We start from the raw sequence: 19840 nt of genomic DNA on the forward strand, positions 1-19840 counted from the left end.
AGGCCGTGACCACGGCTAAGGGCTTCCCACGTCCCTGGGCCCACACTGGGGGTTCTCGCACATGTGTGTATATGCTCAGCCAAGGAGCTCGGTGTGAGGAAGATGTTCATCCTGGCAAGTGCAGGAGACTTGCTACACACCAACACTATCCTGGCTGCAAATAGGAACCCCAGTGCCAGGGCTTCAGAACTCCGCACTCCAGAGGGGCCGCCACCCTGCAGGCCACTCCGGCCCACGGTGACCTTTTCCGTGCAGGGCATGTGGGGTCGGCCTGACCGTCACAGCAGAAGTGCTTGAGTCCTGCTGGAATTGGCCTGTCCGTATGCAGAGTGGGTCTCTAGGACTGAGCAACTATTTGCAGCCTTTGAGACTGGGCTGTACTTGTGAGTTTTCTCTGCAAATAGAGCTTTCCTGTCCACATTTGTTATCAGCTAATGTTCCAGTAGCTAAACTTAGACTAGCAGAAAGAGAATTCTTTCCAAAGTGTTAGGATAAATCTGTCTATGAAGCAGACCTCCTCAAACACCCGCTCCCTGCACCCCCAGGAAATAGGCAGGCTCAGAGGTGGAAGTCACAGTGATACTCCAGAGCGTTTATGCAGAAGAGCATTACCCTCCGTCGACCTTTCTTTTACTTGCATGGTCCGACTTGGTCTTCCTGATGGCCCTGGGAGCTGGGCTGGACTGAGTCAGCCATTCTCACTTACAGAGGAGGGACCAGGAGCTTGGTGCCATGACTTGCGCAGTGCTGTAACAATTGGAGAAGCGAGGCTTATATCCAGGCCTCCATCCTTAGTCTGGATGCTTGCCGCCTTTCCCCCATGGCAGTCAGCCCATTTCTAAAAAGGAAAAAACCTCCTAACATGAAGCAACCTAAAACATGGTATGAATTTAAAAGTTTAAAAAAAAAACAAAAAACCAGAGTGACTCCATTTAACCTTAATGTTGGGAACATTTGCCTTTGCATGGCCCAGCAATCATGATTTCGAATCCAGAGTGGGAAATGTAACCCTTGTACATTTGTTGTAGTGTAACAGGGTTACATTTCATTGTTGGCCAGGCATTAACAATATTTACATAGTCATTATAATATAAACTCTGTGTCAATTTTCTAATTTAGAATCAATCCATGGACAAAGCAGGAAAAATGTGATTATAGCTGCAAGATAAGAATAAAAGAATATAAATATTAACAAGCCCTGACAAAGTAGAGAGTTTTTTTAAAAAAATTTAAGTGTATCCAATACAAAATGAGAGAGGAAAATAGGGACAAAGATTAAATAATATAGAAAATTAAAGATATATGGTGTGTGGTTGATGAAATTGTTTAAAGGTTATTAAGTATATGATTTACAGTTACAAAATAAAATAAAAATAGAAAATGTTGGGAGGAAGTGCAGAGTAAGGAAAGGTAAACGTCTTTTATATTGAATCAATAGATGCTGCCTTAGGTCGAGAACATCTTTTATTCCCTGATTCATCAAAAGATATGAAGGGAACCACCAGAAAAGCTAAAAAGAGAAATGCTAAAAGGAGCTGCCCTTGGGAAGATGATTGGGGTGCGGGTGGGAGCAGGAGGTTGTTTATTTCATCTTAAGTCATCTGTATCGTGTGACATATTACTTTGACCAAAACAAAAAAAGAATTAAGGCAGTGAGAGGATGACTTTTAAAAGAGAAAACTGTATATTGTACCAAATGTTCTCTAAGCAAATGCACCCGTGAGAATTAGCTGTAAAACCCTCATTAGGTCTGCAAACAGAAATCAGAGTGTATCAGGCTATAAAATTTATCGATGACTGTTTTCAGCAATCCAGCCAGGTTAATGCTCTCCAATGAAGCCAAACTAATGTTGCTGGTAACTGAAAGGAGCGTTTTTGTAAGTGACAGAGAGGCCTGCACAGCATCAGAGAACCGTTAACATCGGATCCCAGAGGGAGGTAGGAGGACATGAAATTTCCCTCCTTGTACTCCTCTTACCTGTGACAAGTTTGTGACGTGTGCAGAGACCACAGCACAGAGCAGCTGCCGAATATTGGCAGCTCCTGTGCTTTTACAAGAGAAGAACAGAACTGGATAGATTAGCAGTTTCCTGAGTGCCTTGTTACAAATTAGGCACAGTTAGCCCTCAGACAGTCTGAACTGAGGAAATTGTGGCAAAACTTGATGGTGCAGAACCCAGGCAGCCAGCCAGATTCTTAAACCCATGCACGTAAAACTGCTTCTAGAAATGGATCTTCCCAAGCTGCGGGGCCGAGAAATGGCTGAGTTTTGAAGGCACTCCTCCCAAGAGAGATGCTCTCACTTACAAGTGACCCCTAAAACTGAATCTGGAAAACTCTCAGCCAGAGAAATTAGAAATTGATTCCAAATAAGCTTGTGCCCAGTTAGAATCAAGAGTGCAGTTAGAAAACAGGGCAATAGTGAGAATATTCCCCAATGTTAGAACTGGAAATGAACATGAAATTGATCAGTGACATAAGCATTTAAGTGAAAATCTTTTTTAGAACATATCTTACCTTTACTACTTGGGGCATGTTTAAGAAAGGTAGAATTTGTTGTAGGCTATGGATGCATTTACTTAGGTTGGATGGTTTATTCTTTCATTATCTCTCTACTCTTTTAATAATTACACTTCATTAATTTTTTTAAAGTAGCAATGGACATACACACCTTTAAGTATGTAGTATAAAGGTTCTTAAAGCCCAGGCAATACTTTATGTCCTTATGTGAAGCATTTTTGGATATAACCTCTTTGCTAAAAATAACATAACAGAATGTTAAAATGAAATATTTTTACTGTCATTTTCAGCAGAGACCCAAAACAAAAGCAAGGTATGAGACTTCAGGACTCACAACCATTAGCTGACCACTCACTTTCAGTTTTTAAAAGAGGTTAGAGAAGCCAAAAGGAATTGAAAGTTCCAGTGTGATCTTTAGACAGAGCTGTCAGGGAGCACGGGTGCTCTATTCTGAGTGTACTAAATGGGACTTTACTATGTAAATACCTGATTATTTATATAGGGCTGTATATTTAGATGTCACTTTAAGTATTAAAACATTAGAAGTGTAGGAAGGGAGGATGTAGATCAAGTGGTAGAGTGCATGTCTAGAATGTACAAGGTCCTAGGTTCAATCCCCAGTATCTCCTCTAAAAATAAATGAACCTAATTAATCCCCCCACCCCCCCCAAAAAAATGGAAGTTTAAATAGCTTTATTGTTCTTGACAAATACTAGATACTATTTCTACTATGTTGCTTTTTCAATTGTGATAAAATACACATAATATAAAATTTACCATCTTAACCATTTTTAGTACAGTTCAATAGTGTCAAATACATTCACGTTGTCATGCAACCAATCTCCAGAACCTTTTCACCTTGCAAAACTGAAACTTTGTCCATTTAATTCCCCATTCCCCCTCTCCTCACCCCCTGGCAACCAGCCTTCTACTTTCTTATCCCTATGAATTTGACTACTTACATGAGGGAGTGGAATTATACAGTATTTGTCTTTTTATGGCTGGCTTATTTCACTTAGCACAACGTCCTCCAGGTTCATCCATGTGGTAGCATGTGTCCGAACTTGCTTCCTTTTTATAGCTGAATAATATTGCATTGTGTGTATATATCACATTCTGTTTATCCGTTCTTCCATCGATGGACATGTTGGTTGCTTCCACCTATTGGCTACTGTGAATAATGCTGCTATGACCATGTATATTCATTTTAGGCCTGCCATAGCGAAGTACCACAGATTAAGTGTCTTAAACAACAGAAATTTATTTTCTCACAGTTCTGGAGGCTGGAAGTCTGAGATCACGGGGTCACCAGGGTTGATTTTCTCAGAGGCCTCCCTCCTTGGCTTGTAGATAGCTGTCTTCTCCCTCTGTCTTCACAGGGTCTTCTCTCTGTGCATGTCTGGGTCCTAATCTCCTCCTCTTCTAATAAGGACATCTGTCATATTGGATTAGAGCCACCCCGTGATCTCACTTAACCTTAATTACCTCTTTAGAGACCCTATCTCCAAATATAGACACATTCTAAAGCAGTGGGGGTTAGAAACTTCAAGATATTAATGGCAGGTTGGGGGAGGTACACAGTTCAGCCCATAGCACTGAGTGAACAAAGTATCTGAAACTCTGCTGTTCTTTGGGTTATACACCCAGAAATAAGACTGCTGGTTCCTATGGTAATTCTATTTTAACTTTTTGAGAAAGCAAAGTATGTTGCTTTGTAAAGCATATTTTGCCTACTTACTTTTCCTCAAACCTTCTTGGCCATCATTACTCGTTTCAAATGAAAGATCTCCAGAGCTCACATCAAGCACCAAATGCTACAATTTGTTTTTGCTGGTTTATATGATTTTTCAAGCTCTAGGCACCTTGGCCTCAGCTCCCTCAATTTCTGCAGTAGCAAATGTCTAAAATTTCAGCAGAGATGACCATAGAAAAGGTGTTTAATTGGAAAACGAAGTTCAGATCCTAACTCTATTCAACCGCAGTGTGACCTTAGGCAAGTTACTATGCCTCCCTGGACCTCATCAGTGTTTCCTCATCAGCAAAGGAGAGATGCTGGGCTGACAAGGACACAGAGGGGCCAGGCAGAGATGGTGCATGTGGATAGAACAGGCCAGGTGTGACACAGAAGAGAGTGGTGGGGACCCTGGGGAACTGGAGAGGACAGGCCACAAACTCATCTCTACTTAGACGTGTGGGCTCAGAGTTGCTAGCTCTTCTCATTTCTCTTAAGAAGCAGTGGGAAAACTGGGGTTTTGTGGGAATTTCCTCTTTCTTAATTTAGCAATCATTCAAACAGTCTCCTTGGGCCCAAAACACTTCTCCCAGCCAGGCTGGGTCTGTGGGCCAGCAGTTTGCATTTTCTAGGCCAGACATCCTCCAGGATGAAGGTCCCCTTACCTGTGTGCTATGCTGCACCAGCACTGGCCCTGTGACACTGCAGATGGTCCCCAGGCTTCCCCGGGCCTGCACTCATGGTCTCTCCAGTTCAGGCCTTGAAATCACAGAGTCCAACCTTCCCATGTCAGGTCAACTAGAATTTTTTTCTCTATTAGGAAAAAGAACATGTTTTTTTGAAAGACTGGCAAATCAATCAGGGGTGTATTCAGGACAGGTCATTCTAAAGTTTATGTGACCTAAAATATCTATTCCATCAAGTTTCTGGTATTTCTTATACTATATACTGAAAGATCATGTTTGGAATCATGACCTTTACATGCTTCATGAAACTTTTTTTTAACTTTATTAAGATGAAGATACATTTCACATACTATAAAATCCACCCATTTAAAGTATACAGTTTTGTAGGTTTAATATATTCACAAGGCTGTGTAACTATTACCAGAATCTAAATTTAGAATATTTTTCAGTACCTTAAAAGGAAACCCCACACTCAGTAGTAGTCACTCCCGATTGCTGCCTGACCCCCGCCCTTGACAGCCACTAACCTGCTTTCTGTCTCCTAGATTTGCCCATTCTGTACCTTTCATGTAAATGAAACCATACAGTATGTGGTCCTTTATGACTTCTTTCACATGTTTTCAAGGTTCACTCATGTTTTTGCATATGTCAGTACTTTATTATTTTTTGTTGACAGATAATATTCCATTGTATGAGTTATTTATCCTTTCACCAGTTAGTGGGCTTTTGCGTTATTTCCACTTGTTGGCTATTATGAGTAATGCTACTGTGAACATTCATGTTGGTTATATGTGGGGATATGTTTTCATTTTCCTTGAATATATGCCAGGGAGTGGAATTGCTGGGTCATATAGTTTTGAAGATCCACCAAACTCTTCCAAGGTAGCTGCACCATTTTACATGCTCTTCAACAATGTAGGAGGGCTCCACTTTCTCCACATCCTCCCCATCATTTGTTTTCCTCTGTCTTTTTTATTATAGCCATCCTACTGGGTGGGAAGTGGTATGTCATGGTGGTTTTGATTTGCATAACTAATGATGTTGAGCATCTTTTCATGTGCTTATTGGTCATTTAGATATCTTCTTTGGAGAAGTGACTATTCATATCCTTTGCCCATTTTTAATTGTGTTATTTATCGTTGTACCATAAGAGTTCTTAATATAATCTAGATACAGGTTGCTATGAGCTTCATTTTTGGCCCCCAAATTTAAGGATGCTCAGAATATTCTGCTAAGATAGGAAATTATTCTAATACATGTGAGAAATAGTGTAAGTAACAAAAGGGTTTTTTTAACTGATTTTATCAAATTTGACCATATGGTACTGAGGAAATTCAGTATTTCCTTTTTCATGTAATCTATTGTATTTTAGCTAAAAGAATTGATAAGTGTACTTGTTAAAACCCTAAAGAATACTCTATTTTTTTTTCTATTTTAATTTGGTCTTAAGCATGCCAGTGGCTTACTCATAGTTTCTAAAAATAAAATATAAATATTAGACTGCAAGATACTTGCAAAATGGATTACTCCTAGGGAGGTGAACTTTGGCTTACAAAAGGACAGAAGAAAGAAGATTACTTTTTGCTGTATTTTATAACTACATGTGGTACCTTTAAAAAAGAAAAAGCACTTCTAGAATATGCTTGGTTATACTCATAATTTAGGGTGGAAATAATTTAAAATTATAACAGAAAACTCACACAAGAAGAGGAAAACTTAGATTTGAACCTCATCAAATAAATTATACATTTACAAAATAACCCAGAAGCCATTAGAGATTTTTTAATGATATAAAATGTGAACCAAAAAAAAAGGAATAAAAGACAAAAATCATGACACATGTACATATTTTCTGACCACGTTGTTTCTTGCTTTTGATGTTTAAGTAGATAAAGAATTCCTCTTTCTCATAAGGCTTAACCAGGTAGGACTGTTCTCTACCCACAGGAGTAGTGAGTGACATCTTAGCAGTTAAAAGGCAAAAGCCAGTTAAAGCCCATCACTGCATCCTTGCTCTTGATCCAGAAAATAAGCTGAGCAGTGTTCACTACCACACAGTGCCTCTCCGAACAGCATCCCTTGAAGCCTGTTGGTTTATTTAATCCAAGAGATCTGTGAAGGTTTACAGTATAAAGTCAACAGCTTGATGGAAAGAGGCCACTCACCCTGCTCTTTAAAATCAGTCAGAATAGACTCTGTTTCCCATACTGTATAACCCATCTTGGGTTTTTGAAAAGCAAGAGGATTTTTTTTTTCCTATGTCCAGAATTTAAGAGAAAATATACCAAGCCAAAGTGAAGTGGCTTTAATTCCTGAATTTACATTCTCAAATGTTACCAAATGGAAGACCTATGGGAGTTCCCTGCCTTGCCTTTCCTCTCTTACTACCAGTCTGTATTCTTACCATTTCTTCATTATATGTGTGAATGAAAAATATTGCCAGCCATGTCAGTAAACAAAGGATGCTGTGGCCATCAAGTCATCAGCCACTACCACCACTCTCAACAGTGAGCAAAGGGATGCAGACAAGCAGGTGGCTGGGCCTCTGCTGCCACCTCCAGGGGTGCACCCTGAGGGAACTCGGGATATAAAAGAACAGGATACTGGCCCTAGACAGCTAGGTACATATCAAAGGAAGGCTTTCAGTGAGCCCAGACCTTTCCAGCTTCCAGTACACAGAAAAGCACTAAATTCTTTAACTTGAGATATCTGGTTTTCTTTAACAGTAACCTTTTGATGTTCTGACTACCTGCTCTTTGTTGCAAGACTCCTATATATCCTGGCTTCTCCCTCGCCTGGGAGGAACAGTCTTTTAGAGCAATCTGAGAGGCTGTCTCCTGGGTTCGAGTCCTTAGAAAGTCACCAATAAAACACAACTCTCAACTTCTAGGCTGTGCATTTTATTTCAGTCAACAAATGTTATATAAATGAACCTCATTGATTAAGATCCACACAGTTCTTTTGACAAATTTTTTAATATTGAAAAGCTCAGGATTTCTAACTATTTCATATATCTTCAATTAATAGGTAAATATTACAGAAATAGAACTATGTGTAGTTCCCAGACTAGCGGAGGACAGAGGAGTATAATGTCATCAGTAGTCACGTGTCCAGCTGGAAAGCTCAGACAAGAAGCTCGGAGGATGGCTTTAGATGGGGAGTTTTCAATGGGCTGAGCTCAGCCCCAAGCGTTATCGGGCCCTATAACAGGGAGGTGAGCAAGGAGGCCAGGCGTCTGGACCCCCGCTCTCAGACCTACTGCCCAGGGAAGGCCACAGCCTACTGCCAGGTTTGTCCCACGTGGCTGACAGCCAGCCCCATAGCCCACCTCCTTAGCATCACACTTTACTGCAGAACCATCACCCAGAAAATGTCCACAGGTTAAAAACGTAACTAACTTTTATTTCAGTGGGGAAGATTGTACATTCCTGAGCCCCTAAATGAATCCCCAATTTAAATAATATCAAAATGGATCAATTGCTTCAAAGTTAACCCTGGTTATCATATCATGACAAAACAAGGTGGTTTCCCTTCCCAGCGGACTCTCCAATACCACTGTCTACCTGCATCCCTTTAGCTTTTGTTGCTGTCCTCACAAAGCACATAATACAGTGCTCTGTATTTATGTAAATCATTGTTACTCCAAGTGTCGGCCTTGGACCAGGAGCAAGAGCATCACCTGGGAGCTTGTTAGGAGTGCAGATTGATGGGCTCCATGTCAGACCCATTGAATCAAACTCTGGGGGGGGGGGCCCAGGAAACTGGGCTTTAACCAGTCCCCCAGGGAACGCTGATGTACATTTAAGTTTGAGAATCATGATGTAATTGAACCTTCCATGCCAAAAAGAAAAAAATAATAAGAGAAAGAAATTTATCAATGCTAATGATTTCTATAAACTAGCAAATCATGAATACTATGAGAGAAGGACTTAAGCAGCAAAAACCAACTATTCAGAATCAAAAATGACCAGAGAGAGGGTTTCTGGATTCAGAGCAATCCACTCACAAGGCGTGGGACCCCGCCTCCACCCCAGATCACCTCTCAGAAATGCAAAGAAGTGTCTCCTGCGCTGAAGTAGACAGAGAAAAAGGCACTACCAGTAAAGCCAAATTCATTAAACTCAAGTGAGCATATCTCTAGGGGTGACCGTATTTCTTTCAAATGCCCCAAATTTGTTTTCTTCCCCTAAAAGCTTTCCCACGTCAGCCTCCTTCGCCACAAGTTTGAAAGTGTCCTTGGGCTTTGTTCTGAAGGCCCCACGCTCATCATTCTTCTTTATCTTTCCAGTAAAGGGTTACCTTCCAGTTCAACCTTTACCTTGGAAGAGGGGACCATCTACCTGACTTCTGAACCAAACACTCTGGAAATTGAGGAGGATAACGCCTCCGTGCTTGATGTCTACTTAGTAAGTAGCTTCTGGTTTCTTCCCCTTCCCCTCCTGGTTCACAAATGGACCCCAGCCATGGCTCATAGAAGAACAAGTTCTGTAAGATCAGGCATGCTTGGGTTTTCAAAGAAACAACGGCACTGTGTCACTTGTACAAATGATGTGTCTTTTCACAAGCCATGCTGTCCCTCAGTTCCTGTAGAACAGCACACGGAAGAACATCTAAGGTAAGATCCTAAATCGCTGTGTGTAATGAGAACAAGTGTCCTCTGGTCAAAGCCAAGTGGGGCGTCTTGGTGTCATTCTCCACAAGGTAATGTCTTTGTTCAGCTGCATCCACGTGTGTGGGCGTCATCTTTGCTCTGGGCTTACTCCCTTGATAAATTGGTCGCCTAAGAGGCACAGAACGGGGTTATAGGAAGAACCTGAATTCAGTGCCAGGTAATCTTGGCTCACTCCCTCCCTCCCTCCCTCAGTTGTCACCAACCAGCAGTGTGATCTGGGCAGAAACTTCTCTTGTTACCGAATTAAGTCATAAGGACCCTGCTCGGGTCCTGGCCTGGCCGAGGCTCTCTGCCTTGGTGGGGAAAGATTCTTTTTCCGTTCGGGTACGAGTAGCAAATAACGAAACTGAAGCTGAGATCGATGCAGTGCAAGCTTTATTTACTGGCCACAGATGGCTCAGCTGAACTAAGTTCACAGATCAACTTCTCACCCACGTGGGGAGAGGGATTTGACTCTAAAGAGCGAAGACAAGGGGAGGAGGAGGGAGGCTGATGATGGGACGCATGTGCGTTTGCCCGCCATGTGGGAAGAGGCAGGGCTCTTCTCCGTAGGTGTGTCATTTAGGTCACTCGTAGTCGTAAAATTTCCAGTCGTCAGTCATTGGTGTGACTTAATTTGCTCATGTAGTACGGTGTGTGATGAGGCTCGGGCTGTTGGAGGGCAGATTTGTCACCATTTTGGTCCTAGCTGGTTCCATCTGGTTTTTTGTTTTTGTTTGTCTCTGTAAGTGACTTAAAGATTTATGTTAACGGCTGCTAAAGATGGGGGTTGGCACAGCTCTGGCAACACTGAGTATGTGTCCTTACTGCCAAAGGAGGTGTTGGAAAAACACCTGCCCTCGCGCCCTCACAAGGCTGCTTGAAGGATCATGAGTGGTCACAAGGAGGAACACCCTTTAGTGCCCGTCAAGTTGTCTATAGAGGCTTAACTAGATTGTTGGATGAGGCCTAGAAAGATACCCTGATGGTCTAGATTGCAAAAGGAGAGACTGAGTATTTTCCCTGTGAAGTACATCTCACACACATTCTCCACACCTTTGTACATCTGCACAAAGTCTCGTGAAACAAGGCAAGTGTTGATCCAGAATTTTCTACCCTCCATCACTCTTGGTGTACAAGCTCAACTTGGGGAATCAACACCACTTGCTATGTGTCTACAGCAGCACATCTCCATGTCCCACTTTATGCTTCCCCCTATTCCCCAGCCTTGCATTATATTTCCTCAAGTGTACTCTGCAGTATTTCTGTCACCCAAAATGTTACTCCTCGGCCCAAAGCCTTCCCATGTCTTCCCACCTGTCCCAGAACAAAATCCAAACTCCTTAAGGCCCTATGCCTCTCTGACCTCCTCCCTTACTGTTTCCTCCTTGCACATGGTATTCCAGCCACACTGGCCTCTTTGGCATTCCTCCTCCAAACCAAGCACATTTCTGCCCCAGGACCTTTGCATTTACTGTTTCCATCTGGACACACTTTCTCAGCCGTCCCATGCATGCTTCTTTACTTCCTTCAGGTCTCAGCCCAAACACCTCCTTCTCAGATAAGCTTCCTTTGATTCCCTATATAAAATAGCAGCCTCCTCCCCACCAACAATTGTGAAAGGTTGGTTTTGTTTTGTTTTGTTTTGTTTTGTTTTACAACCTGAATATCCTGGTTGTAACACATTTTTTCCTCCCGACATTGTCTTCACTTAAAAAACAGAAAGTAAGTTACAGTATATTGCAAAATCCTTGAGTTTTTGCTCCTCTCTACAACCAAGACAATAGAGAATTATACAGGAAAAAACGTACAGTATTTATTAGTCCCATTGTCAGCTTGGTTTCATCCAGAAGTAGAAATCAGGAAAGCTGAAATAAAAGACCAGTGACCAAGTGAAATCTCATCTTCATAAGCTGAGGGTTCGTGCTGCTTGTGTGTATCTTTACAACAAGCAGATGTGCGCCGGTTGGGGGCCTGTGATACTCCTGAGTGGAATGTAAAATCACAAGGTAGTTACAATGACATTGCTGGCCCCAGTTCCTTACCTGTTATCCCTTATTCCTTTGGCAGAAGTTATCTTATTAGTCATTTTGATCCTCCTTCTAAGAATATTGCTATTTATTTGGTTTTATTACTGTATAACTTTGGGTTTTTTATGTCTTTATTAAACATTAAAAAGCATAGCTTTTCAGAAAAGGATAGTGCTTGCCTCAGAAGCCATAGTGAAAAGCCACAGTACTCACTGTTGGTTGTACTGAGAACACTTGAGGATCGGTTCCAAATAAAGGAATCACAGGAGTTTGGCACTGACAGAGCAGTGGTAGTTAGTTGGCCGGTGTGGTCAGCTTCAGACCGGTCTTCCTAGCACAGCACTTGTGGTTCAGATACACTGGAGAACAGGAAAGGAGAGGGAGGGCAGGCTGTGGAGGGGTAACAGGACAGTAGAAATTTTTCTCACCAAGCTTAGAGAAAAACCAATCTTAGCCTCATCTTTATAGTTGATAATATTAAGCTGTGAAACATTTTGGAGCATTTTTTATATGCCTGGCACTGTCCTAAATACTTTATGTATATACATTTTTAATTCTTATTTTGTATTGAAATGTGGTCAGTTTACAGTGTTAGTTTCAAGTGTACAGCAAATCGACTCAGTTATACACATTCATATCTTTGTATGTATTAATTTCATCTTTACAACAACCCTATGAGGCAGATGTGGTTACTAGCTCCATTTTACAGATAAGGAAGTCAAGGCACATGGAGATTATGCTATTTGCTCCAAATTTTGCAGCCAGTCATCAATAAAAGCTGGGATTCAAACCAGTGGAGACTAGCTCAGAGCCACTCTAAAATGCTGAGCTATGCTGCCTGGACTAAGAATTCTGCTTACTTTACATATGCAAACTAGACCCAGAGAAGATAAACAGCCTGCCCAAGATCAGACAACAAGGTAATGTGGCAAGAAAAACGTAAAAAAGGACCCAGAGGCAAATGTGGGTTAATAAACATTGATTCTTTTTAAATTTCAATTCAGAATGTGAAAGCTCAAGAAGAATGGCATCAGGGAAAGAGTTGGGTAGTGTTGGAAGAGCACAGGACTTGGCGGTTTTTTACTGAAGTGTAGTTGACATACAGTATTATATTAGTTTCAGGTGATTCAATACTTTTATAGATTGTACTTCATACAAAGTTATAAATATTGACTATATTCCCTGTGCTGTACATTACATCCTTGTAAGTTGTTTATTTAATACCTAGTAATTTGTACGTCTAAGTAATCTCTTTCACCTGTCTTGCACCTCCCCTCTGGAACCACTAGTGTGTTCTGTGAGTCTGTTTCTGTTTTGTTATATTCATTTGTTTTAGATTCCACATACAAGTGAAACAAAGTATTTGTCTTTCTTAGTCTGTTTCATTTCACTAAGCAGAATACCCTCCAGGTCAACCCAGTTGTTGTAAATGGCAAACTTTTCTATGGCTGAGTAATATTCCATTATGTATATGTGTATCATATCATCTTTATCCATTCATCTATTCATGGGAATTTAAATTGCTTCCATATCTTGACTATTGAAAATAATGCTGCAGTGAAGATAGGGTGTAAATATCTTTTTTTCAAATTAGTGTTTTCTTTTTTTTTTTTTTTCTGGATATATACCTGAGAGTGGAATTGCTGGATCATACGGTAATTCTATTTTTAATTTTTTGAGAGACTTCACTGTTTCCATAGTGGCTGTACCAATTTATATTTCCACTAACAGTGTACTAGTGTTCCCTTTTTTCCACATCCTCGCCAACATCTGTTATTTGTTATGGTTTTGATAGTAGCCATTCTGACAGCTGTGACATGATATCTCGTTGTGGTTTTGATTTGCATTTTCCTGACAATTAGTGATATTGAGCATTTTTTCATGTGCCCATTGGCCATCTATGTTTCTTCTTTGGAAAAATGCCTATTCAGGTCCTCTGCCCATTTTTTAATCAGGTTTTTTTTAATATACAGAGAGTTGTATGCATTCGTTATATACTCTGGATATTAACCCATTATCAGACATATTGTTTGCAAAATATCTTCTCCCGTTCAGTAGGTTGCCTTTTCATTGAGTTATTGTCAGTTTACAATGTTGTGTCAGCATAGCATAGGATGTGGAACAATCATTAGAATGACCAAACTGAGCATGTACCATATGGAGGCACTGTATTATCTCAGTGCTTTCCTTACACTAGCTCTTTCATGAAGGGAGGTATCATATTTGCCTCCACTCATGCAGGTAAGGAACCTGAGGCTTGATTGATCAGTTCTCAGAGGTAGTAAATGGCAGAGCCAAAATTCAAACCCAGCTTCTACTGAGCAATTGTTACTGAGCGATACTTCCATCTCATTGGAATCATGCTCCTAATAAAGGTCAGAGATGGATCCAAAAAGGAAGGAGTGGGGGATTTTATGTTAAGAATAATTTTCATAAAATTCCCCTTTCATCATTGTTTCCTTTCTGACTACTTTTTGAAATCCAGTACAGCAGTTCTTAAATCTTTGGGTCTCTAGATCCAGTTACATTCTAAAAACTGAAAATCCCAAAGAGTTTTTATGTCTATGGGTTATATCTCAAAATTTCGTATTTTAGAAAACAGAGGCAAAACATTATCTCACATACATCTCAGCAATGTTCTCCTAGAGCAGTCTACCCAAGCAATAGATATAAAAGCAAAAATAAACAAATGGGACCTACTTAAACTTACAAGCTTTGCACAACAGTAAAGGAAACCATAAGCAAAACAAAAAGACAACCTACGGAATGGGAGAAAATATTTGCAATAGATGAGACTGACAAGAGCTTGATTTCCAGAATATATAAACAGCTCATACGATGTAATAAGAAAAAAAAACCCAATCCAAAAATGGGCAGAAGACCCAAACAAGCAATTCTCCAATGAAGAAATATGAATGATCAGTAGGCACATGAAAAAATGCTCAATATCACTAATTATCAGAAATGCAAATCAAAACTACAGTGAGGTACCACCTCACACCAGTCAGAATAGCCATCATTCAAAAGTCCACAAACAATAAATGCTGGAGAGGCTGTGGAGAAAAGGGAACCCTCTTATGCTGTTGGTGGGAATGCAGTTTGGTGCAGCTGTTGTGGAAAACAGTATGGAGATTCCTAAGAAACTGAAAATAGACTTATCATATGATACAGCAGTCCCACTCCTGGGCATATATCAAGAGGGGTCTTTAATTCAAAAAGACACCTGCACCCCAATGTTCACAGCAGCACTATATGCTGTTCACACAGTGTTGCAATAGCCAAGACATGGAAACAACCTAAATGTCCATCGACAGAAGACTGGATAAAGAAGCTGTGGTATATTTATACAATGGAATACTTAGCCATAAAAAAAGAATAAAATGATGCCATTTGCAGCAACATGGATGCTCCTGGAGAATGTCATTCTAAGTGAAGTAAGCCAGAAAGAGAAAGAAAAATACCATATGAGATTGCTCATTTGTGGAATCTAAAGACAAATGAACTTATATATAAAACAAAAACAGACTCACAGACATAGAAAACAAACTTATGGTTACCAGAGGGGGAAGAGGGTGGGAAGGGATAAATTGGGAGTTTGAGATTTGTAGATACTGACTGGTACATATAAAATAGATAAACAAGTTTATACTGTACAGCACAGGGAACTATATCTGATATCTTGTGGTAGCTTACAGTGAAAAAGAATATGAAAATGAATATATGTATATTCATGTATGACTGAAGCACTGTGCTGTACACTAAAAATTGACACATTGTAAACTGACTATATTTCAGTAAAAAATTTAAATACTCATTCAAAATAACTACTAAATGTTAAATACATTTTTATGAAAATAACTATTTCCCAGAACCAAAATTAATTTTAGTGAGAAGAGTGGCATGACTTTACATTCTTGCAGTTCACATTGTCTGACATAACAGAATAAGGCAGATCCTTCCATCTGCTGCTCCACCGGTCTGGGGTGCTCTGGCCCACCCATTGTGCACCCACGAGACAGAATGAGAATGAAAAGGCAAATAACACCAAGTGTTAAATAGGAAAATTGTCGGACCTTGGAGATCCACAGAAGTGGTCCCCCACACCATTGTTCTAGTACTTTAACTTAGTGCCTTCAACTCTTGCAGAACCAAACGGGACATGAATTAATTAGAAATAGGCACCAAGATTCTGTGCTGATCTCCACCTCTCATTACTCACTGACCTTGAGTTAACTCACCCTTTTAGCCCTCAGTTTTCTCATCTATGAAATGGATCATTAAATCACTTCTTAAGGCCCCTTCCAGCTCTGACTGGCCACGACTTATTCTAAATTACAAGGAGTTACAGAAATAAGAATAGCTAGCTACAGCTGTTTCTCCAAATTTCACTCTCTAATCACATATTCTACCATCAACCTTCACAGTATTTAAACTTAATTTTTGTGGCAATACATCTAGAAAGTTTTGCACCATTAACTTATAATTCCAGGGTGTGTTTTCATGCTGGAGAGTTTTATTTTGCATGTCCTTCCAATCTGAAAGGATACAGCTCATTGCCTTCCCTTCAGTATTTTCATTTGCCTCCACACTGTGAAAGAGTGGACAGCAAAGAAGTGTCAGAAGAGAAACCAGCCTTGCCTACAACCTTTGTTTCTCCTTTCTCTTGACCTGATGAGAATCTTCATCATGCCATCCTTATGAAAGGGCAGTTGAAGGTTTCTGCAGTGACACTGTGTTGGGTGGTGTAACCAAACATAGTCAGATTTCTCTTGTAATGCTTTGTCTCCTTTGAGAATTGGTAGTTGTAATTAATTCCTTAGTGCTATTATTTGTATACTAATGGACGATATTATTTAAATCATGTATTTTAAAGGGATATAAACTCAAAAGGATTTATGCACACCAGATAACATGAAATTCCCTTTTTAAAGATCTACCCACATTATGTGCATGTAAATTAGACCAGCCATCCTGCTTCTTCCAGTGATTTGACATAAAATTAAAAGGATAGGTTACCTTGAAAAGCTGCTAATTGTTTCATCATCCTCATTCAAGCATTTGGTTCAGGTTGTATGTTCCTAGTTATTGCTTAGAAAAGGCCATTCACCTTCATGCTGTTGTTGCAGGCTATCTGATTCATTTTCAAATATTCACATCAAGGGAGGTGTTTTTGAAGATTTTATCCAATGACCAAAGATGTGTTTTCCATTGAATTTAGAGTTGATGACACAGATTGGGGTATTTAAAAGAATACAATAGAAATGAGCAGGCACTGCTGACTTTAAATGGGCAATCATGCAGTCTTCACAAGAGAGCCAGATTCCACTTTTTGAATAGTCTCCTATAGTCTAAGGCACTCATCACGGTAGCTGTTACGTCAGTTCTTCAGGCAGCTTCTTTGCCTGATGTAGAATGCAATTTGGTGTTAATGGAAAGAGGCACCACCAACAAAGGCTTGAAGCTGAAAAATGTCATGGGTGAGAGTGTCTTTTTTTATAACTAGCTGGGGATGGATGGGTACGTGGGAGATAATGGGACTGCTTTTTTAAATAACAGAAGTTTGAAAGATGGCTGCCACAAAACAGTGATTTTTCTATTATGATTTAGTCCCAAGGTTATGCCCTTTTTACACCTTCTGTTTTAACAGTTTCTCAATAATATGTCCTTTCATCCAGCTATGTGTTTCTGTAAGATGGCTGTTGGAAGAGCAAAAATAGCTGTGGGCAAAGGGGAAGAAACAGTTAAGCCTTTTTTTTTTTCTTTTTTCTAGCCATGCCAGTATTGGAGATTAGTTCTCTGATGTGCAGCTGTTGGACAGCTTGGTTATTTAATGTGTCTTTAGGGTGGTTAATAATACTCTTGGATCATGGAAAGAAGGGTGGCAGAGAAGTGAAAATGATTGAATTAAAAGCTTATCATACTATTATGCATGAGAAAAGCCTGAGAAAAAGAAGAAAAACACTTCAGCTTAGGTCACGGGGGTCCTAGAAAATTCACTGGGACTTTTTGGCAAGAAAAGGTGCCTTTCTGGACCTGACTCCGCTGGCACTGAAGTTAATGACTTGGATGTGAAGTATCGGGTCTCTAATCACGCTCTGCGTGAGCCAGCACTGGCTGCTGCAAAAGATGTTTACTTGGAACAGTGGCAATTCTGTTGCTTCTCAGCAGAGAGCTAGAGTCCCCACCCACCAAAGATGCTGCTCGAGTTTTGGGGAGACTTTAGTGAGAGCAAAATAGGAAGAGAAGAGGCAAAGGCGGCCTTTGGCTTGTAAGGCCTTGCACCAGAATGCCATTTCCTTCCTCCATGTGAACATGTCGTTGAGAAAGGAAGAGTTCAGAAGGGGCAAAATATTGCCTTCCTTTTTTTTTAATCTCCAGGAATGTTTGACCTTCTTAAGTCTTTGACCAAGTATTTCTAAGACATGTGGAAGAGCTGGAAAAAATGGGCCCGCCTGCCTGAGCCCTGTGGCACCTAGAAGCAATCCCTGTACTAAACAAATGATGCAAGCTTCCAATTAACAAGGGAGCCCCGTCGATCTGGATTAGGAGGTCACTGTAGGAATTTTCTTTGTTAACAAACAGTATTAAGCTACAGTTTAAGGATTAGCTTCGCTAACTGGAGTTATAAAGGCTTACTGGCTTTTCAGTTCAATTAGGCCCAGAGTTAACAATTGAATGACAGCAGGCAGGACTACAGTAGATGTTTTTCTGTGTTGACCTAGTGTTACAGCCAGTCGTGCCTCACAGGCCAGCTTGATTTCCGCCTTCCTCAAGGCCAGTTCGGCTCTCCAACTTACACAAGTCTGTTATCCATCCAGGCCCTCCTTGGGTAGTCCCATTATTTTTTATTCTTTACCTCCTAACAACAGCCTCTCTCCCCTTCCCTACTCTCTCCAGGCGCCCCCTGTTGCTTCTGATTTTAATTTCATCTCCCTGTCACAGGAACCAGTGTTCACTAGCCTCCTGAGCCTTCCCAACTCTTGGGAAATGAGTGTTTGAGGGAGAACAATCTCTAATGGGATGAACTTAGGGTCCACCAGGCCCTGAGCCTTCAGGAAACAGACAGCAAATTCACAAGGAACCAGATTAGGAACAAATGAGAATTTTAGGGAAAGCAGTTTAGCTCATACCTGTGGATATGGTGAGCAGGGTTGTTCTCATTCATCGCGTTGGCTCTGCTGGGATCTGAGGAGGAATGGGAAAATCAGGGAGAATGCCTAAGTCCTGACCACTTAATAAAAAAGAAAAAAAAATAGGACTTCCCCAAGCGTGGTAGACGGCATGGGGGTGCCAGGGCCTGGCTTCCCTTTGGTTTGTCCCCACCTGTGTTGTTTTCCGAGGGCTCCCGCAGCAAAGTACCACAGACTAGGAGGCTTAAACAACAAACTGTCTCCCAGTCTGAAAGTATGACATCTGTGGTCAAGGTGTTAGCAGGGCTCTGCTCTCTCCGAAGGCTCTAGAAAAGGATTCTTCCTTGCTTCTTCCAGCTTCTATGGGTCCACGTGGTCCTTGGCGTGGTTTGACTTGCAACACTCCAACCTCTGCCCCAGTCTTCTCATGGCCTTCCCCCTGTTGCTCTCTGCATCCTCTCTCCTTCTGGTGAGGACACCAGTTACTGAATTTAGGGCGCATCCTAATCCAGTACCACCTGATCCTGACTAATTACATCTGCAGGGACCGTGTTCTTGAATAAGGTCACACTCCAAGGTTCCAGGTGAACGTGAATTTTCAGGGGACACTTCAACTACACTGCCTTCCTGAGGACATGGAAAAGGGTACGCTCTTTACCATGCTCAGCCCCATTTTCCTGTTCACTTCCCATCTCCCTGGCTAAGGTGCTGTGAGGTTAGGTAGAAGTTTCCAAATTATTGTGGATTTCTCACAAAAGGAATCAGGTAAATGAATGTATTAACAGATACAGTCACCTGGTGGGGGCCTGCTGTATATTAGAAATAAAATCCCTGGGGGTGGACCAGGGTGTTGGTATTTTTAAAAGCTCCCCACGCATCCAGGGCTGAGATCCAGTCAGCTTGTTGACAGGGTCCTTCAGCTCTGAGCATCCTGTGATTCTTCTACGCTGGATATAAGGGAAAGCTGTATTACTCCCCTAAAATCCCCTCCTAAGATGTTGGCCAGTTTGCTTGGCTTTAGCAAGAGGAAAAATGAACTTGAGTCTAATGGGGACCCTACGACATTCAAGTTTATGAATTGGGCTTGAGAT

At 41.0% G+C, this 19840-nt stretch overlaps 1 protein-coding gene and 1 long non-coding RNA gene across 11 annotated transcripts in view; one reads left to right on the forward strand and one right to left on the reverse strand.

Annotated features, from left to right (window-relative positions):
* PIP5K1B (phosphatidylinositol-4-phosphate 5-kinase type 1 beta) overlaps positions 1 to 19840 on the forward strand; it is a 404141-nt gene that overhangs the window by 375479 nt on the left and 8822 nt on the right. For all 10 annotated transcript variants that reach the window (XM_072959563.1, XM_072959562.1, XM_015250318.3 and 7 more), the window contains one exon: positions 9227 to 9344. In XM_072959563.1, coding sequence (XP_072815664.1) covers positions 9227 to 9344 — 118 coding nt within the window. The remainder of the gene's footprint in view (positions 1 to 9226; positions 9345 to 19840) is intronic.
* On the reverse strand, positions 11357 to 18806 carry LOC140696047 (uncharacterized). The gene is made up of 3 exons (XR_012071996.1): positions 18750 to 18806; positions 11833 to 12009; positions 11357 to 11574 (listed from the first exon to the last, which is right to left on the reverse strand). It is a non-coding gene; the product is annotated as an uncharacterized lncRNA (long non-coding RNA).

Source organism: Vicugna pacos, chromosome 4 (assembly GCF_048564905.1).
Source record: "Vicugna pacos chromosome 4, VicPac4, whole genome shotgun sequence".
Classification (NCBI taxonomy): Eukaryota; Metazoa; Chordata; class Mammalia; order Artiodactyla; family Camelidae; genus Vicugna; species Vicugna pacos.